The 21,579-nt window shown below is 43.5% G+C and overlaps 3 protein-coding genes across 6 annotated transcripts in view; all 3 read right to left on the bottom strand.

Moving 5' to 3' along the window:
- The window catches only part of LOC146198777 (pregnancy zone protein-like), a 46,544-nt gene extending 36,680 nt beyond the window's left edge, over positions 1-9,864 (bottom strand). Inside the window, exons 1-5 of one of the 2 annotated variants that reach the window (XR_014705016.1) lie at positions 9,547-9,864; positions 1,320-1,477; positions 666-851; positions 530-582; positions 365-437 (exon numbers count right to left, since the gene is read on the bottom strand). Coding sequence is in view for 1 of the 2 variants with exons in the window: in XM_084594263.1 (XP_084450389.1) it covers positions 365-437; positions 530-582; positions 666-851; positions 1,320-1,477; positions 9,547-9,623 (547 nt within the window). In the remaining variant the exon portion in view is untranslated. The remainder of the gene's footprint in view (positions 1-364; positions 438-529; positions 583-665; positions 852-1,319; positions 1,478-9,546) is intronic. The other variant, XM_084594263.1, reaches the window with a different exon arrangement.
- LOC146198778 (xylulose kinase) lies at positions 4,829-9,051 on the bottom strand. Its single transcript, XM_084594261.1, has one exon. It carries the CDS (start codon positions 8,328-8,330, stop codon positions 6,720-6,722), a length of 1,611 nt encoding a protein of 536 aa, XP_084450387.1. The 5' UTR covers positions 8,331-9,051; the 3' UTR covers positions 4,829-6,719.
- Positions 9,865-12,218: 2,354 nt separating the features above from the next.
- Sema1a (semaphorin 1a) overlaps positions 12,219-21,579 on the bottom strand; it is a 131,468-nt gene continuing 122,107 nt past the window's right edge. For all 3 annotated transcript variants that reach the window (XM_084594264.1, XM_084594265.1, XM_084594266.1), the window contains one exon: positions 12,219-16,436. In XM_084594264.1, coding sequence (XP_084450390.1) covers positions 16,063-16,436 — 374 coding nt within the window. In that variant the 3' untranslated portion in view covers positions 12,219-16,062. The remainder of the gene's footprint in view (positions 16,437-21,579) is intronic.

Raw genomic sequence — 21,579 nt, 5'->3', positions numbered from 1 at the left:
TAATAATAATAATAATAACAATAATAATAATAATAATAATAATAATAATAATAATAATAATTATTGGTTCACAAGAAAGGAAATGTGCAGTACCTGTCACACTTGTCCTGTGGATACCTGAACTGCACCATAGAGGGAGGGAGAAAGGTGGGAGTGAAAGTGGGAAGATAGAAAGAGGAGCCATAGTGGAAGGCACCGGAGTAATTCTGACCACAGCAACATTAAAACATGCGTAAATCTAAAATTGCCTTTGCAATTGTATTTCCAGCAATGCATAGCAGTTTGCGCTATGGTGCAAGTAGAACAAAATGAGCAAATTATTTAGATTTATTAAAAGCCACATCAGGAATGCTTGAATACATACCTACGGAAAAAGACACGTTCCTCCACTGGGTGATTTTGAAGCGCATTGGATTTTCAATCCAAACCTCACCTACCTAGTGAAATGGAAACAAATGCAAAGAAATGCAATTATCACATTTGTCATTTTCAGATTTTCTGGAAATGATGGTGACTCCAAATTACTTACATGTTTTGAGAATGGAAGCCTTCTGAAATCAACGGCAAGGATGCGAAATTGAACTGCAAACAAAAGGCTTAGTTTTTGAGACTGCTTGAACTTTGGCTACTCTTCTAAAGTTTAAGATCTGGTGTTAACAACTCACCCAATTCTCTAGGCCTGTAGAAAGGCTTATCTGTCTGGATGATAAGCAGAAGCCTTTTATCAATTTCCTTCGTCAGGGCAGGCACTAATTTTGAAAAAGTGTAGCTGCCAAATTTCCCTGAAATCTCAAGTGTGGCATTCAAAGGCAGGCTCTCAGGAACTGACAACACCATTACCTCAGGTGACCCTGCAAGAAAATGTGTTACTGTGGTCATTGCCCTTCGATCACTAGATACTTATCCTTAATGGTAAACATACAATAAAATGCAGCAATTATATACATATTATTACCTTAACTTAAACAGTTTACAAAAGGTAGCATTATACAGTTAAACATTTGGTACACAAGAAGAGGTGAAAATATATCTACCAAATGGCATCTTGAGTATACAGATGCAAACACTGCAGGCATTAGTGATGAAGTGGCAACTTTCATGCTGTTGCATCATACTAAATACTACAACTTTTTTTTTTTTTTTTGCAGACAAGGAAGCCCACAAACAATGTTCCTGAAACAATAAGTGCAGCATGATGATAATTGTCATGTTGCTCGTGAAAAATTTAAGCAAATTTCCCTTCCAGGAACCCTACATTTATGCTTCTTGTGAAAATTTCAAGATACATATATCAAAAATTGATGTACTTGATTACTTACCTCCTGCAGTTTTTATAGAAACATCAGACAAGACGACATTAGGAGCTGCTTTGAGGCTCACTGTGGCATGGCCATCCGTAGGTGAGTTAAATACATGCAATACCAACGTCTCGTTTGTTCCAGGCATAATAGACCAAGGTGCAGTCAACAGGAATGCTCTATGGAGAAAGAAAAATTCCACTCAACAAACTATGCAGGGTGTCATTGCTGCCTATTAACGTCAAAGAATCTGAAAGCTACGAAAAATTAGATGCAAGCAATACTGTCTACCTTACTCATTTTTTGTAGAAAAAATTAGGCTTCAAGTCGGTCATGAGTTTATCTTGGATAAACTGAACAAAATTCTTATAAAGGAAATGTCCAAAGCAATAGCACTCCACAAAGAAAATTTTTAGGATATTATTAATTAATAATATGAATGTAGCTGTGTGCAAGCAAGATGTCTGTTTGTTTCGTAATTTTGGGGTGAAGGTTTCATTAATTTGGTTATCGCCTTTTCTAAGCACTAGCAAGCTAAATCTTAAAAAATGCTTCATACTGGCGAATTACACAAAGGAAAAATCTCATTTATCATATTCTATGCCGTCGAACAAAAAATCCTGCACAGTTCAGGCTCCATGACATGAGAAAAACTAGCAGTACTGTTAACTTTTAGGCTCTTGCATGAATTATATGACCCAAATATATGCACCAAGGAAGGTGAAGAAGGTGCAGTTCTTTTAAACAGCATTTACAAACCAGTTTCTCACTCCGTGTACTCTGCTATAACAGTTAATTCTACTTGAATGGCGCAGTAAATAAGATGTACTGTAGTCAAGTCACGATTTTATGCACAAAGTGCCCCTTTTACTTTTTCTCACTTCAGACCTCAAATTAAGGAAGAAAAAACTTAGGGCCAACCCTAAATTACTGTATGCACAGAAAAATTTATTCCCAAGTCAATGGAGAGAGACGGTCAAGCATAAATATCTTTGTAGAGTTTAGTTGCTTCAAGCAAGCCAATATACAATTAAAACATTTACATTGTTTTTCTACATTTCTAGACAGCATACTGATTTGCTTTTTTCTTAACAACAATTAAGAAAAGGTGGAATTTTACTGCAAAAATAAATACACTCCTTTTAAGCATACATGAAGTCATAAAGTCCATCCCTACTCTCACAAAATGGAGCCCTGCCCATTAATGTGGCTCATGTAAAACCAATAAAGGACCCACACTACAGCATATATAAGCTTCCGCAAACACACAGAAGAATTTCTACACAGCTGGTACCATGGGGCCAACCTCAGTTAGATATTGACAGGCGATTTTTGACAGTACGGGTATAACATGAGCTTCACCCCATGAGCAGTACTAAATAACATAAGCATTACAGTGACATTTCTGGCACAGTATGTGTGTTTTCCAGTGAGGTTTTGGATGCACTATTTGTAGTGTGGAATAATGACAGTACTGGTTCAAGCGCATGTGCATAAACGTTGCAAGGAATCTATACTATATAATATAGATAATGCAGGCACATATATTTCTTCCCAAGCCACTGGAGAGAGCCAGTGTGCAGCCATTTTTCATGAGTAGCGCACAGCATACTCGCAGCTATGACTTCAGAGCATGAACTGCTTTTGTCAAACCAAACTGCAAAGAAAACTAACTTTGCTGATTACCAAGATTTCTAAAACTAGAAATTTAGGAAATTATTTAACTCCATGTAGTTGTAACACTAGCAAACTTTTCTTTCATCCATCCAGAGGTGCAGTAAAAACACTTCATAAAAACCTTCCACACTGCTTGTTGTAAAGCAAGACGAATATGCGATTCATCTCACTTCCTGGCTGGGTACTTCATTTAGCTATTTTTTGTGGCTGATAGATAAGCCACGCTTATCCCAGTATTGACCTGAAACCCGTTAGTATTTGCACACTTAACGCACCATGTTCAAACTTGATTGTTCATATATTAGAAGCAACAGTTTCCGCAACAGCTTACCACACTAGCACACCACGTGCACAAGCTGTCGATCATTACACACTGCCCCAACTTGATGGCAAAGTTTGGTAAAATAGATATTTCGTTGCACAAATGTTCAGTGGGTGCTAATTCATCGCAGCTAATCAGGTATGAGATTATTTTATGCTCCTGCGAGCATAGTGATGTGCTTACACCTTGTTATTTCCGAGATGAAATGCACAACAAAAGCATTCCTTTGCAGCAGCTAGTACACTTCACCAGGCTTTCGTTATTAAAGAGCAACTGAAGGTGTTTTTGGATTTGACGAGGTCACAGCAGACGAATGCATAAACTTCTTTTTGTGCTAGCATTTAAAGCGGCGCTTAATTGCCGAACAAAGTGGCGTGGATGTTCAGACTTTTCCGCAGTGTACAGCACTGGGCAAGGACTGCAATGACATCATGTATAGCAGCACAAAAAAATAATTTAAACCATCACCATCGGAGGAATGGCTCAAGAAACATTGTCTAGCGGCACTGGATGATGCACGGCAGCATGTGGACGAAGCTAGCGAAAATCTGAAATTATGCAACAATGACGCCATCATAAGCTTTCTCGCACTTGTCCGAAGCGTTGAGGAGAAGCAAGAACTTCTTCACAGTTTTAATTGGCAGTTACGCAACCATCTTAAGCCAGTGTCAAACAATGTGGCATGCTTTACCTACTTCCTTGATATATTTGAGTTCCTGAATCTAATTCAATTGCCAAAAAACCATTTCACCTTCCCTTAAAATATCTGAAATCGTCGAATAGCCTACAATGCTCCACTCATCTGGTTGTGAATGCACACACCAGCAAGGCTCATGAACAGTGTGTAAAGAAGATGACCTGGCGCCGGCACGAGACGCACCAGTTGTACGAGCCAGCGCCTACCTGCAAGCCTCGACCTAGCCCTAGCAAACGAGCTCGCCTTACAATAAAGTTTGTTATAATCTTGGATCTCAAGTACGAAGGTCGCATAAAACAATGCAAAAATGCCACACTCTTCAGTAATCAAAGGCACGCCAAGAGCAACTCTATCCAGTATTGTTTTTAGTAGAAATTGATTCTATGGCCCTTCTTGGGTAAGCTTATGCTCGTCTAACAGCCACACGGCCTTATTGCAGAGAAATACCGAATTTAAGAATGGAATGTCTTCACCTGCAGCTTCATTCAAACTCTTAACATCGAGGCTAAAAAGGATTTCACAATCGCTATTTTTTAAGTTAAAAAATGCAGCCACATAGGCCCTGGGATCCGTGCCCAAAAACCTGTGTCGATGTACAGGGTCTTCCACTTCTAGCTAGAACACGGTCACTGCTTTTAAAGCAACATTGTATCTGACGCAGGCAGATATCGATGCAAAGCGATGCAAGCACACAGAGACACGGATGTGCTGCTTCACATGGCCAGCCACTTTGAATTACTGCGTGGCCGGGTCGGATGCAATGACTTGAAAGCAGTGACCGTGTTCTAGCTAGAAGTGGACGAGGCTGTACAGCAGTTTACTTGCAAGACTGGCCAGTAATGGTAACACCTGTACTTCACTTTTTGGCCTTAGTGTAACTTATCTAAGGTCCAATTTCGGTGAAAGTAGCATCGTTCTTTAAGCATGTAAAGATCACGGCAGAGGAGAAGACAACATAATACGCACAAACTAGCTCAACTTATGAAGTTAATGCAAAGCAACGCCTTTCCACCTCTGAAATGCAAGAATCTTGTGGTTTATGGGGCTTAAAGTCCCAAAGCGACTAAGGCTACGAGAGATGCCATAGTGGAGAGCTCCAGAAATTGCCCAGAACCATCTGGGGTTCTTTAATGTGCACTGACACTGGCACATGGGCGCTTTGCTTGTCGCGTCCACCGAAAACCAGCCGGGAGTCGATCTCGCATCCTTCGGCACAGTTCTCGAGCGCCGTAAGCACTGCGGCGGGGCGTAGGAATCTTATTTATACAGGTCAACTTCAATTTGTCCTATGTGTCTTTGAAATGCCATCACATAGGCATGCCGAGCCAAGGGCTAAAGTGAGGTGTAATGACGAGGCCTCAACATAAGCCTCTACATATATAGTCACAATATGTGCACTAAAATGACTGCAGCACAAAAGCCCACATCACTGAATGATCGTGTTGTTTCTGCACAAATCTGTTGGCGTATACTTTTTCTTGCACATCTAAAGCTCGACTGTACAACACCATGTACTTGTATAAGGCAATTCCATTTCAGCTGAAAAGAAAGTGTGCTGAGCCTTCACTGTCATCCATCCCAATATATGTGAAGCCTGAAAATCTACATCTGAACCTTCACATTGAGGCCCATCATAACGGCTTTTCTTCTCTTGCCCTTTCCTAACACAGAGTAGTAGGCCAGACGTTCATCTTTCCAGACTCCCTCCCTGTCCTATCAATCATTAAACTAGCTAATTGCTCATCAATCTATCTGAAAAATCCATGTGCACTATGGAGCAGCATGTTCCTCGAGCAACTTCAAATTGTAATGACAGTATAGCCGAGACATTAAGTGCTGCATGGTTGAGTACTTCTGAAGAAACAATCTGAGAAATGCATTTACAAAGGTTGACACCCGATGACTGCCTTGCTCATGCAGAGTAAACCCAGGTCATCGAGCTGCTCACAAGACTAATGCATGTCTGTTAGCACTTGTGCGCAGTTGAATTAAATTGGTACAAAAGTAAAACACTAAAGGAATTAAATTTGGTGTGTTTTATTGGTAAGCGACAAGAGCACATATAAGTATGCCTGTGCGTTGTCAAGTGAGACTGTATAAATGTCTCGGAAACAAGTATTAAATATCACAGGTGGTTTGCAAAGGCAAAAGGAATAACAGGCATAAAGGAAATACAGAGAAGCTCTGTTGCACCATAGCCCAGTAAAATATCTTCCAATGTGAACATTGCATACGGTAAGCACAGCTGTGAAGCTTTGTTGCACCATAGCCCCGTAAAATATCTTCGATGTGAACATTGCATACGGTAAGCACAGCTGTGAAGCTTTGTTGCACCATAGCCCCGTAAAATATCTTCGATGTGAGCACTGCATACTGAAAGCACAGCTGTGCTAGGAATAAAAAAAAAAGCTCGAAAATAAATATTATCCTGGCAGTGGCTAAGGGAGCATTTGCTAGTTCGAGGCACAGGCTCACAATACTAGCACATGTAATACAAGAGTGTGCATACTAGTAGTTAATGCTGCAGCGCAAAAAGAGGCAAGATGAATGATAGCAAACATAAGCCAGAGAATGTTTTTGATCCATCTCAAATCTCCAGTGTTCAGCCATGCGGCTATGCTAGATTAAGTACCCGTGCCAAAGCATGCACAGAACAACTGTATATCTGGACCCAGCCACCAACAACTAAAAAATGAAAAGTATAACTGAAGGCATTGCAGAGGAGCTATGAAGTGCTTTGCACTTGTTGCAATAATACCCTCTGCTCAAGTGTCCGATAGCGTTCTGCCATTGGACCATAGACTGAAGCTGCATCGGCACTTGGTTTAGCTACCAAACGGAATGACTCCGGTTCACTGATTACATTATCAAATGACAGCTGAGTTTCGCCTTTTTTGCACGCACCAAAGAAAGCTAGATAGGCAGCACCGAGGCACGCTGCATTTGCAGCAGCTTTGCCTAACGTGTATACCGATGCCCCAAACACGTCAGCCAAGACTTGAACAATGCCAGGATTTTTGGAGGCACCACCAGTTGTCAGCACCCTGCCACCAATTGTGAAACCGAGTCGTTCAGCATGGATGCGTTTGGCAAGAAACTGTCCCTCTACCACAGCTCTTGCTTCGACCTCCTGGGAAAACTTTGCCACCCTCTCGTTGCTTTTGTTGAACTTGAAGTCTCCAACAACAGGAGGAAGGATCTCCTTCAAGTCAAAGTACATGCCTATGTTTCCAAAGTTACCGCGAGGTGTGCTGTCAATGAGTGACGCAAATATGTCCCAGGAGCCTCCAGCACACTGGTCTCTCACCCTCTGCCGAGTCAAAGAACCATTTTTGTAGCACAACATCCCCATGAAGGCGTCACTTGAGACTGGATTCACCATAACATGGCCTTCAAGAGCAGGCTTCGCTTCATTAAGCCACATCAACACAGTGTCGCTAGTGCCAAGGCTAACAAGAAGGTCACCGCGGCATAAACGGAGACCTGCTAATGACGCCGGGTTGTCGCCTGTAAATGCAACGACCAAGCAGTCCGGCGAAAAACCGTAGCGGTCCACGAAGTACGGTGCAACAGTGCCCAGCACCTCATGAGATGCTACGGGTTCTCCTAACTTGGCTTCTAAATCTGGCGCACAGGCATCGAGGCATGCACGTTCCCAACGATGCGTGCGTATATTCAGCAGGTTCATGCCGGATCCATCACTGAAGTCAATTGGTGCGTAGCGACCTAGGAACAGTGTAGCTCCGAAACTGCTCACCAGGGAGATGCGTTCAGTATTAGCGTACGCGTCTCGTTTCGTCTGCCAGATCTTGGCAATCTGATTGCCCGTGAATCGCTCGAATCCCCGCGAGCCGGTGACGTCCGCAAGGCTCTGGGCGCCCCCGACTGCTGCTTCGAGGTTGCGGCACTGGGCTTCGGTGCTAGAGTCCATCCAGACTGGGGAGTCACGAATGCTGAATGCGCCCTGGAGCTGATCGTGAAGGAACTTCGACGCGTCGAGATCTCGAAGCATATCGGCGGCACCCTTCTTCCAGTAGACGCTTCCGTGCTGCTGACCACTCCCAGAGATGGCCGCTACGGATGACAAGTCAAGGCCCGCTACCTTGAGGCGCTCCAGTAACATATCGAGAGCTTTCACCCACATGATTGCGGGCGCCGTGACTGTCAGGCTGTCGCGGTTCCTGTTTACGCCGTTCTGCGTGCGATATTCGGGGAGATCATTGTCAAATTGAACGGCCGCTTCGCACAACACTTGGAGCTTGTCATCGATCGCGAGGCCCTTCAACTGCTGTGTACTGAAGTCCAAGCCGAGGTAACTCTTGCGCATGGCTTCCATTCCTTTGCAGATCGTTGTCACAGGTATACACCAAACCAATTAAGACTTGCTAGAGGTGACACACAGCGAACAGGAAGGTCTTTTAAGGTCCTTCTGGAAGACTGCGCATCTCGGCTCGATATCAATCCGACTCCAACAACTTGGTCGTTGCACATGAGAAGATATGTGCGATGCGGCGGACGTGGCTGCGTCGCTGCGTGAACCGAAGAAGCTGATTACACGGGGAAGGGAAACCAGAAGTGGACGCAGCGCTGAAAAGACGAAGCAAAATGGAACGAAGAAAACAGACAGAGCAAGAACTTGGAACCACTTAGGAACTTGTAACGATTACAGCGCCAGTGGGCAGAAGCGGTGGAAGCGGACAACAAAACAATGAAACAACCACCAACCGAATGCGCAAGGCAAACAAGGAAAACTACACTATTGCGTCCTGCCTAGAGGTACGAAGAACGCACGAAAAGAAAAACAGGTGCGTTCCTTTTTTCCTTCTCTCTCAACATTCTCAGATAAGAACTTAAAATTAAAAAAAAAAAAAAAAACGCAGTCCTGATAGAGTTGCAGTTGCAGTTGCGCGCCGTTTTTAGACCGTTCACGAGACCATCAGTGCCCGCGAAATCAAATAACACACGCCACGTATTATGGCCCGCTGGCGTCAGTATAAGGAGAAAATGATTACGTGCCCCCACTGTACGACTCTAACCTGCGGCGGCATATCTCATTTACTTTGGGAATGCCCTTCCTTCCTTCCAATTCAATAAAGGACATTCAATCAATCAATCAATTCGTAATGCTTGATAATCTTGGCGCACACACAATATTCCCACGAGTTGGCTATCATTCAACGGGCCTACTTTACCTTGTTGTGTGGGTTAGTACGGCTGACTCTTTCACTGGCGAACTGTAATACCATGTTGTTACATGCTCGCATTTTTGTTTTTGATTTTTCACACGTAGTGACTCCTCGAAAAGATGCACTGAGCGGATAAGCTCCTGCATGTGGGTACCGTGCAGGTTCAAGCGCAGCCGTCCTACAATGGAGCGACACATGACCAGAGATGAAGGGCTCCGAATTAATTTAGCCATTGAATATGCGGTGACATCGCACAACACTCAGGCACCTTTATCGTTTTGCCGCTAAAGCCCTTCAATAATTTGCCGCCACTGAGAAGTAGAAAGGTAACATGGTCACACACTCTTTGAAAACCTCAGTACTTACGGCCTGTTGACAGCTCTAACGGCGCCAAGTCCGAAGGCACACAAGACGACGACCAAATGCATCAAACGTAGGGGCATCGTGAGCCCGTGCCGCACTACAGGTCGATGCACCGGATTAATACAAAACGAGTTCTCCTGGACAGTGCAGGCGGGCCAGAGGCCGGACGTCTCTGTCGGAGCATACACAGCGTGCGCCAAGCTAGCCGGTCGGACGAATCTCTGCTGTTGCGATTAAAAGCAAGCAAGAAAGAAACGATAGGCGAGAAGCGCGCCAAAGGCGGCGCGGCCCCACGCGTGTACGGGGCGCAGCCAAAGGAAGGGCGAGGCATATCCTCAGCAGCCATCTGGCCTATCTCAAATGTGTCAAATGTCGACTGCCGCAGACGCAAGGCCTTCCTCTATCTGGCACAAAGGAGATTTCTTGTACACGAAATATGCCGTGGAAAAGTGCTCTGCGAGGCGTAAAAAAAAAAAAAAAAAAAAAAAAAGATTAGCCATCAGCGGAAGGAAATGCAGAAGAGCAGTTCTGCGTTGCTCACCACCAACCAACACGTAAATTTTTCTAGATGCCTGTATGTGTGTGGTGCGCCATAAAATGCGCTAAGCTTTTGAGGACTGCTGTCTGTGGAGGGGAATCGACAGCTAGAAATGAAATTTGGGTGAAAATGAAGAAAGAAGCTGGACTTTAGACGTATAGTAACAGCCATGCATGCAAAAGCTAGTATATATGGTCTGGTAGTGCTCATATGAGACTTTAGTACAGCCTCCTGCCTCACCAATGACAGCTGGAATTCATTTTGTTTCACCTGACTGAACCGACAATGAATCACACCCTCGTTTGTAGTGTCTAGCTAGTATCTGAAACAGAAGAATAAGCCTTGGGGAGTTGCACAAATTTCACATTACCCTGTAGTAAAATTGAAATGCTACACTAAACAATACCACAGTGAAAAGGACAATCTGTTACTGGAATTTCATAACCTCGCTTGATTCGTCTCACTTCTGTGGTGCATGGCTTACCAGCATTCTTGTGCTGTATGTATGCCACCAACCTGTACACACTGCTTTGCAGCAGTTCTAGGAAAACGCTAGCCTAGAGTGCTTGATCAAACAATGTATGCTGCCCTCTGCAACACTACAGCCATTCACTACAGTTAGGACGCACCAGGTAGCACAAACAAGCTTATGTCACAAAGCAATGCTAGTAGAGCACTGCGGCAAAAGTTCTGTATAGCTGCCCACCACTGTGATCATTTGGCTGGTGGTGTGCAAGATGGCATATTCATTCGGCATTAAGCAATGACCAGGCTGAGGTCGCCACCAGAGCATTGCAAGTCATGCTAAGCACAACTGTATATTTAACACTTGAACAATTTGTCATCATATATATCTATGCAGTGTGGATAGCTCCATGCATAAAACGTACATTCTCTCCATATATACCTTCACACAGTGCACCCAAATACAACCTAACAACTATCGAACATCGCATACACTGTATTACATCCACAAATGCAGAAGCATCAGAAAGTACTGCATTCGAATTCTTGTGCAGAAGCATTGATGCTAGGCAAGCAAAACAAATCTAGAAAACCATTCTTAAGATGGATGCCTAGGTGTCTTGCCGTAGCTCTGGTGGTTCCAGCGAATACTGTTTTCATTTCCCAAATTTTCAAGTTCGAGCAATAAAAGTACTTGGATTTTGCAGATTTGCTTGCATATAGGTTTCTCATGTGCATTGACATCTGAGAGTCATTGATGCCATGTGAATGGTTTTGACTGATTCATGCAAGGCCTTGAAGGCAGTGTTTATTCACAACATGAAAATGATAGAAATTGCAGATAATCATAGCCATGAGAAAGTGGAATTTTTTCTCTTGTATATTGACATAGTCCTGAAAAAATTTGCAAATTTGAGAATTTTCTTCCTATTAGTCAACAAATTGGCACTTGATAGGAATATAGAAAGAAAATTTCTTACGCGTGCTTGACACAATTTAATGCCCAATGCCCACGACAAAGTTGTTATCAATAGTGCAGATGCAGCCAGGTAAAAAGCTCATCTTTCTAACTGGGGTGTAGATGCTAACAGTAGAGATATTCTTGCAGATCAGGGACTGCAAATTCCCTGTGCAATAAAGTCCTGACAGTCAATCGCTTGGTTTAGATTGCATGAAGCAAAAACTCCATAAAGCCTGAGAAGCAAGCTTAATAGCAAAAGCGAGCAAGAGTTTGCAGTTAAATGCAACACGTTTTTCTATAGCAGACCCTTCAGTGCATCAGTTTCTTGTGCTTGACTTCATTCATCCAAAACATGCTGGTGTACCGTGTGCCTGAATGCAGTGGTTTAGCACCGCAAGAAAAGTCTTTGGTGCTGAAGGAGTTTCAAGTGATCCATACTCTCTTTGACAGCTGTTTGTATTGGCACTCTGAACTGTTACCTTCTTTTTCACAGAAGCACAATAATGGCACAGCAGTGTGGCTGCATGTGGCCAGAGAGGAGCAGAGGGGAGAAAGAAAAAAGATAAAAAATGGGCGTAAGTGGGGTTTAAAAAAAAAAAAAAGCAAAGAAAAGAGAAGCCATTATTTCTCACCTCTACAGCGTATTCGACGGCTTCAGGCCACACACACAAGGTACAAATGTGAAAACCATGCACTGACACGCCGGGCACCTTGGAGTCAGAAGTTTTATTATCATAGTAACGTCAACATACCTGTACAATACTTGCGCTGTCATGGGACATGGACATGCTATCCCGCACAGGGAGAGTAGCTCTCTCTGAGCAGGGTCACTTTTCTCGATGTACAAAAGAATACGAAGTTTTACACACAAATGTCACTATCTTTGTCATTATAGACTGTCGAGATGGGCCAGGTGGGAACAGGATGTGGGAAGAGAAGGGGGGCTTCGGTTACAATGTTATCCCTGTATACAGTGTTATTACTAGCAGTTATTGTCTTGACGAAAAAACTGTATGTGGCCAGGGGGGCGCACCGACCTGACTATGGCGCCAGATGTCTGTCATTTCTTGGCCATGCCTGAAGACGATAAATCCAAAGCGCTCTGGACAGTCACATGTTACACTGCAAAAGGGACACCTATGTACATATACAGCAACATTTAGCCACTAAAACGATGAGCAATGTAAGCTCAAATAAAATGTTGTTCACATGTTCAACAAACAGGCCAGCGCTGACAGATAAAAGCAGGTGTTCTGTTCTCTTTGTAAAGCAAAGAACAGTGATTTTTACAGGCTGCAACCTTGCTTTTTAAGAAATGGTATGTCATGCATGAGATCAAGCCACAAAATAATAACAGCCTTGTTTTTCTTGCACCCCATCGACATGAAAGCTGACATATTTGCATGTTGGGTGGCCAAGTGATAGAATGCCTAAAATAATATGAATGTTCCAATACTGCCACTCCACTACTTTTTGCACTACTCCATAAGTACCACTATAATTAAGTGCGGTTTTGCGCATTAAATAACAAGTTTTTGTGCACCCAAGTTAATGCACATCTCCAGTCCAACAAAACAATAACCCGCACCGACACACTGCTTGATGGCAGCGACGCATACTTATGCACTGCAGTCAGATCTTTGAGCAAGCTACTAACTTGTCAGAGGACGCTGCCTGTTCCATCACTGGCTTTGCTTACGTAGACAACAAGCAAACATGTGCCCACGACAGTATGCATAATAATGACTCAGTAATGTACAAATGAAAATGACAGACTGCAACAGAATGCTGTATATGACCTTCAGTTTGGCCCGAAAAAGGCACCTCCATTTCATTTCGTTTTGCCTCCTGCAGTTAACTTGCAATGGTGAGACATTATACCGTATCAAACTGCTAGGTGGCTACAAGCAGGTGACAACTGAAGTTGTGCTGGCGAGCTTCAGAGAGGGCAGTTTAACTCGGAGGCATTCCACCGTGTGATCTTGCAATCATGAGAACAAGGCGTAGTTCTGAATGGCCCAACACGGGCAGCCTACAAAACTTGAGGCTTAGCACGCGTCTTTTGCCTAGATCAGAAATCGTCCCTACATCTACTGCTGGTTCGTCCTCAACTATTAATGCAAACCGCTTAACTGGTGCATACGCCTTGGTCTGATGATAGCAATGAATGAGAAAGATTAAAAGGTACCTATTGGACATTCTGCAAGCTGTCTCCTTGACAAAATGGCTGGAAGTCTCATCTGACATTTACATGACACAAGGCTAACATTGATTGCGGAGCGGCGATTAAGTTGCACACGAGCTGCAGCCTAGAACAACAAATTCAACGCAAGGTTCCAGTGAGAACTAAAGTATGTACAACAATGACAAATTCACTAAAAGGGCATGCCTGCAAAATATATCCTCCTAAAACTGCTCAGAACGATGTCTCATAAACGAGTATTTGAGTGCGATGCACAGTCAAAGCTGCCATGCATAAATATATATATATATATTTCCCCTTATGTTAATTTACAATCTATGTCTTCCTCATATTACCCCTTTGCAGGCATCTTCTACTTGCACAAAACTTAACAAACACACAAATGAAATAATGACAGGTTCTATTCCACAGTTGTCACAGGAGTGCTGAAGATGATGAAGCAAATTCATCCACAGATATTTCTCGGGGCGAAATGCATCACGGACCACTCTGTATAAGATCATAGCTAACATATCAACACACATTTGGTTCTAAGCACATACCCATATTTTACACTACCGATGGCAATTTCAATCCGGCATATCTCCAGCTTCGACTCTAGACAATGTCCACAACTACGCGAATTATATGACATCTAGGCAATACTCTGATATAAGTTCCAGCACTGGTCTTTACCTTGGAGAAAAAAAAAGCAAAGACCAATGCATCACGAGCAGAGAAGGTTGTCGCAGTCTGTAATTGCATGCCCGAGATGCTTGCGCAGCTTCGTATGTCGATGTGTGCACACCAGTGAAAACTGTGTTCTTTGTACAACAGTTCTTGCTTGAGCGGCATAACCGTAGTTGGTCTTCTCACCACCAGAGTTCAAGCAAAAGCACGTGCGGTATGCTTCAACTGTACGTAAAATACAAAATGCCAAGTGAAGCAACAACACTGGACTGACACAAGAAAAACCCTGATTTCTGGTTTTTAGACTAGGCTGACTGAACCACAGGGACTGTTCCATTTTGTGTAAGCCAATCGATGCCACGAGCAGTGTCGAAGTTAGACGGTGGCAGCTTGAGGATGGCGTGAAAATTCTCCACGTTACCATTACCGCAATCATCAACCGCCGGATTAACAGCCCGGCAAACCGGCATCCATGAAGACATATGAGAGGGGAAAAAAAAAAAAGAAATGGACACAATGGTGCACCAGTTCTGTACAATTACGTACAGCATCGCACTCCAGATGGCGATCAATAAATAATGTCTCATACATTTTTTTTATGAGACAGAACAATCCATTACTGACACATTGTGCAAACAAGTGCAATTACGGGTGTAAAGAAACAGCGCAAAGTACACTTTTGAGCAAGAGGGATGGGAAAAAATAAAGATAAACAAGGACCATGCCTAAAAACTGAAGTAACTTGCGAATGGAATGCTCATGTTTGACAGCGCGTAACAAATTGTAAACTGGAAAAAGGCAGAAGGTTAAAAAAAATCAATAAAAATGGGGGGCAGCTAGACAAGGTACAAGTAAGTCCTTTGGCAGAGCAATGGTGGCAAACAGATTCATTTGTTGGGCGAGATGCAACCGAGATAGAGAAGCCAGCGTTGGCGCCTTTCGAACTGTCCTGTGGTGAAGCAAGGCAGCTTACTCCAGTGCTGATGCGTGCCAACAGAGACTAGATCTGATCGCTGTTCTCCTCTGTGGGATCGTAGTAGGGGGACCTACAAATGGTCTCTGGCCACTCGAGAGAGAGTTCACTAAGTAGGCAGAGCACATGTGCGTGTCTGCAGAGCTTGTGGCTACTTCAGCCTAGACCAGTCACCCAGGCATGTTGACGAGCCAGGCAGCACAAGTGCAGCTCTGCAAACAGCATGTACACACACATACACGCACACACTTGTTTGCCAATTGCCACTGCTGTCCACATACACACACGTACGCACACACGTGCACATCAGAACAAAGTTGCACGTGTAGTCCCCTTGTAGTCTTCCAATAGCGCAAGCATGGCGGAAGCTTGCTTGTTGTCTCTCGAATTGACTTCACCCTAAATGCCGGACCCAGGAGCGGCAAGCCCACAGCTTCTGCTGTGACGGAGGCCTCGCAGAAAGAAAAAGAGATGGCGCCTCTTGAATGTGCGCGCTGCCGTCTTGCACTTTGCATAATGGCCATTCGCATTCCTCGGCCGGCTGCGTGGCCACACCGTGCCCAGGATGCCACTCATCTCTCCAGATGTGTATGTCTACGCATGTTGACGGCGGGTTCCCAGTCACACGTGCGGTGGACAGAGCGTGCATCCATTGCAGCCCGAGGTGCTCAATAGACCTGAAACGGCTCCAGGCCCGGCCTCGCAAGAGGCTATAAGTAAATCTTTTTCACCTTCTGCAGGGGCTTGTTGTCCGCCGAGCTATTGGCATTCTTGCCGTTCTTGGGTGGCACATTGAGGACAAGGTTAATGGGCTTGGCATGGTTATGCGTGGATGATAGGAAACCTTCGGCATGAGGGTCGCCACCCCGATCCAAGTAACGTGAGTAGTCGTCAGGCGGGCAGGTCTCCTCAGCCTCATCGTCGCTGCGGCAGCGCCGGCTGAAGATGTAGCCACTGATGAAGCCCACCACGAGAGACGACACGATGCTGGTGGTCACGGCAATGGCCAGGGTCTCGGCCGTGTAGAATTGGGAGGAACCACCGGTCCTTTGGTCGCCGTGCAAAGAAGAGCCAGCAACGGCACCTGCATTGGCACAAAGTGTGTGTTGGGCAGCTGAAGCTTGACATGCCCAGCAGAGATGGGTCCATCAGTGTTCATAATGCAAACAACACATATCTGAAGAGTGTGAAAGCTTGGCGCTCACTCTTACACCCAAAGGAGCATCAGGGAACACAAAATCATGCATGATAATCTGCCAATGAGGAAGGCGACGTAAAAACCATAGGACACTTAGATGCCAATTCGAGGTGAATTAGGGGCAGGAAGCTGGGCTTCCCTAACCATCTTCTATTATTAGAGGAAGCGGAAACGTAACGCAAATACAGTATTTGAATGAAGGGGCAAGGAGTTTAGGAAACGCTGCCAGAGGATGTGGCAACCACAGACTCGCTCAAAGGAACAGAACACTGACCAAAATGTGTAATGAGATTATGGTGGAAATAGAAGATCTTGCCTCATATGGAATAGATTGAGCGCTAAAATATCCAAGAAACGAGGGTTTGATTTTAATTTGGCTCTGAAAGCGGCATGAAAAATGACTGATGTAGCCTGTTGCAGCGAAACGCTGTAATTGTCATTGTAGTAAATCACGTGACCACATTTTGGGAAAATGTCACTGGTTTTCGTAATTGCACAGTGTTCTTCATTCTTTGAAAAGTGCTGCATTGTTTTATTATATTTTGCACTCTCTTCGTTGCACCCCATCAGCGAAAACCAGACTGCTTTCGAATAGCCTACGATGCGCTTGCAGCGTTCGTTACTAGATGGCGCCATAGTTTTGAATTCTTTCGGATGAAGCGGTGATCATGGCCCACTAAAGCTTCTGTCGATGCGTACGTTCCTGTGCCATATCACCCTTGGGTGCAGAAACTAAACTTGACGCTACTGAGTACTAAAAAATGTCTATTTACTGTCTGACGGGTGAAATTATATCAGTTTTCGGTACATCGCTTTTGCCGACGCGCAATCGTCATCGCAGTCACTACTCGTGGTTTCCAGCATCAGACTACATAAAAACAGGCACATGCGCTGATTGAAAAATTCTTGGTAAAATTTTTCTATGGCATTTCTGGCAAAACAGCTATTGAACCGACTACTCAAGACAAGCTTTACACTGCGCTGAAAAAAATTGGGACACTTAGAGGACAGTGTTCTGTTCCTTTATTAACTCCAAAGCTACTTGACATATCACATGAAGGACGACTAAGGGAAAAAAATTCAAGTATGTGGCAACAAAGGGAAAGAAGGTATTAAAAGAAAGACCATGAGAGAAGAAATATATGGCTGCACAAGACACAAGAAGAAAATGTATGTCAGAGCAGGACAGACGCTGGAGTACTGTTTATGACTGGGATACCTAGCACGAAAGCATTATAGCAGCTCTACATGTGCTAACATGACGTTTGCTTTCCCCTCGCAAAATTCTTTTGCTCCTGTGTGGATGTGGTTTTCAAGGTTGTAATTAAGTCTGTCTGGCTAGCACGAGTAGCATTCATGAGTTCACTGTGCTCAAATGACACGGCTGGAGCTGAAACACAAACACGGTCCAATAACCCGCAGCAGGGAGGACCATAAATGTGTTCCAATATAAATACAGGCACGAGCACAGCTCTACAGGTAAACTTTCAACCACAGACTCAAAATAACATTTTCTCGCTAGAAAAGGTGTTGCTCAGTTTTCTGTGAGCAGGTATTTACAACAGTCACTACAATGCAACACAAAATCAGAGCCCTGCACAAGGGCACCTTGTGAGACAAAGTAGCCAGCAAGACCATTCTGTGTAAAGCATTAATGCAAACAAACAACATAAAAAGACTGTGTTTCTGCAAAATAAACCCAACATACATGACAGGCTAATGAATGTGAATCATTGTCATGCCCTTGCAAACAATTTGATTGCAGTTTAAAGGGGTTTTCCTCATACAGAGACATGCAAAGAAAACAGCCAAGAAAAAAAATTGTGTAGGCAACCTACTGCCTAAACATTTATGCACTTAAAAAATGGGCGTCTACAGAAACATATACAAAACAACAACTCATTGACATAAGTAGCATGCACAGAAGATAACCCCACGAGAAACACTCCAATCTCAACACAAATACAAGTTTTTGATGATTTTCTCAATATATTCAGTTACTACACAGAAAAAAAAAAAAAAAATGCACTCAATGATAGCATTATCACACGCTGCCTTTCTCCGGATACCCTGAATGAGAGGAAAGTTCACTTTCAAAATATAAAAAGAAACCATGAGCAAAAAAGGCACTCTCTTGACGATTTCACACTAGTATAAATTAAGTTCAACCACGCAGCTTGAACACAGTTAAAACTGAGATAGGTGTCAATTGCAGGTTTCTCCCAACAGGAAATAATAAAGATGCTGAGCAAGTATACAATACCCAGATGCTGCACGTGTGCTTTACTTGAAAGTGCTGCTCAAATCAGAGGAGCACCACTCAACTTAGTATGTATTCTATTTCAAGTGCCCATTCAACTTATACAAAAATGTCATGTTTGTTCAATAATGATTGGATGAAATAAAAAAAAGTGTGCACAGCTTATAATTTCAAGATTTATCGACAACTTTTCGCCAACATGGCAGCAAAACTGAAGTAACCATCTATTCACCTAGTCCTGACATATGCTACAAAATGTTGCAGACAACTGCGTACAACAAGAACTAGAAGCCCTGTGGAAGGACACAATACAAATTCTTTTTATTGCGAAAGCACTACTACTCTAGATTTCAAGCCTTCAGCGTAGCGCAGCCGGTAGCCACGTCTTACCCACGTGGCGCTGTGATGTCACACCCCACGTGGGCTGACAGGAGCTGCCAACTTGGGTCTCTCGTTTCACATGGGATGGTTATGTCAGAATCAGCCTGCTAGGACCCTGGCATTCAAGTTACCCCTATAGGCCACCAAGGCACGTTCATACGGCTTGGTTAAAACGGGTCTTTATATGTGGGCTGAGGAAGAAGAAAAAACGAAGAATGCTGGTTACCCGCAGCTAATGCTTGCGCTCAATATTTGGTTCAGTAGCGTTGAATCCTTGTAATTTTTTTTTTAACAATACATACAAATGTGACTCTATATGTCACAACTGATACTTCACCAACTGCATCTCTTTCCACACCAGCTCACTATTGTTTCCTTTATGCAATCTGTAATGCATTCCCTTTACGCTACATACAGTAATTCACCAGCAAAGCCTCAATACCTTAGGCTAAGTAAGTATTGCCACTTGTTTTGGCACTTTTTCGTTCTGCTGTACCACTCAGTAACAGACGGGTGCATTAAATTATCAAAACTGATCATCAGCTACGCATGTTAAAGTCAGGCTCAGCATCTCTTTTGCCCTTTTTTCATGAAACAGACAATTCCAGCATGAGATTCCACTGAAGGCGTAGCACACTGTACAAGTAAAACACCCTGCCTTGGTCCACAATGCCCTCTTTCGTTATAACAGTTCAACAGCATGCAGATTGGACAGTAAAAATGTCTATGAGCAAGCACCTCATATTCAAATGCAAGAGAGACAATGGCATCTGCTTCATGAGCAGATAAGAAGTTATCCGGATGACGATGCTAAGCTCAGGTTGCCTCAAAGACCTTCACAGCAGGCTCGGAGATAAATGCCACATACGGTAATGTAGAGCACTACTGTTTTAGAGGCAAATTCATTATCATACTTGCTGCAAGATTCAAACATAACCTCCACTCACTGCACAATGAGAAGAAACTGAAACAAACAAGACTGCCAAAGTACATGACATTTTATCCGACAATTCCTTATGTCAGCATACAGTATGTGCCGAGACTTGTTTGGGGGGCACTGAGTGTGTTTAAAGCAAGCTGCTGCTGAGTGTGCAAAATACAACTGTCACCATTTTAGTGCTTTACTCATCAGGTTTCTGCAAGGTGTGTAGTGATTACCAGTAGTTACGACTCTACTTTCCTTTACAGCAATTGAGATAAGCTAGTCAAAGCTACATGTAATAATGGTAGGTGTGTTATACGACAGCTTCCAGCCAAATTTCATGGCACTTCTTCAGTGCATCTTTTGCCATCCCAGTTAAATAACAACATTTATGCTAAAGTGTTATCTCAGCTTTTCCTTATTTTGGTTAGTTAATGGGGATGTTCCTTGCGCATTGTGCAAATCAAGGTTTAAAAAAAAAAAAAAAGAGAAGCATCACACGAGAATTTTAGCCCACTCATGGAAATGTAACTTGCAGTCAGTGTATTCTTCTTCAAAACTGATTCATTGAATGGCTGGTAAATGTTTGCCAGGCCCCTCGCAGTGAAGTACAGGTTTGAGGCAAAGGAAGTCGACTGAAGTCACATGCATCCCCATCAAGAAGAGGAACTGCAAACCTGCTTACTACAGCAGGCCTCCTCTAAACGATCTAACTCAAAATGAGCCATTCAGGTGCACAGTAATACACGAAGATTAGAAGGCATGCAGAATATGTTGCGAGCAATGCAGGGCCAAATTTTCACATGCCTGGTTATTCGTAAACATGTTTTGCTGCGTAGTTCAGAAAATGCCGAGAACAGAGCGCTCTTCTGATTCTAGCAACTGCGTTTTTTGCAAACGTTGTAGCGTGCTTCACATGCTTCTGACAATACAAGGTCCCTGACCTGTGCTATTAGGCATCCCGTTTTCCACACCTTGAGGCAATAAACACTGCCTTTTCGCTAAACTACACAACAAACCAATGTTAAACTTGTTTTAGGCAAATAGTTATTTAAATAGCCAACGCCGTCCTTTGTCATCTGTTAGCTCCAACAAAATAATATTTTGCAGGTGTCAAACACTGCGCTGTTTTTCTTTTGCCAGAGGTGCACACAAAGTGAGCATGCAGACCAACAAAGTTTCACTGAGGCACAAGGACTCCACACTAAAAGGCAATATAGTCAATGTAATGCATTTGCTTGCGATATTCTCTGAGGCACAAATAAACGACGTATTCACTAGGCATTCATAAGTCTGCAAAAACACCTTCTGAAACATCAGTAGCTGCTCAAGCCCTTTCCCCAGCCATACAATGCGTGGTGCAGCTGCATCATAAAGTTGCCGAGTTATGCCTCGTTCGGGATTTGATTTCTAAATGCCAATATGATGTGCTCTCGAAAGAAGGCTCCGCCACAAGAGTGCTTACC

Source organism: Amblyomma maculatum, chromosome 2, assembly GCF_055883805.1.
Source record: "Amblyomma maculatum isolate TAMU_Amacu chromosome 2, ASM5588380v1, whole genome shotgun sequence".
Classification (NCBI taxonomy): Eukaryota; Metazoa; Arthropoda; class Arachnida; order Ixodida; family Ixodidae; genus Amblyomma; species Amblyomma maculatum.
This window is presented reverse-complemented; position numbering and strand designations above follow the sequence as displayed.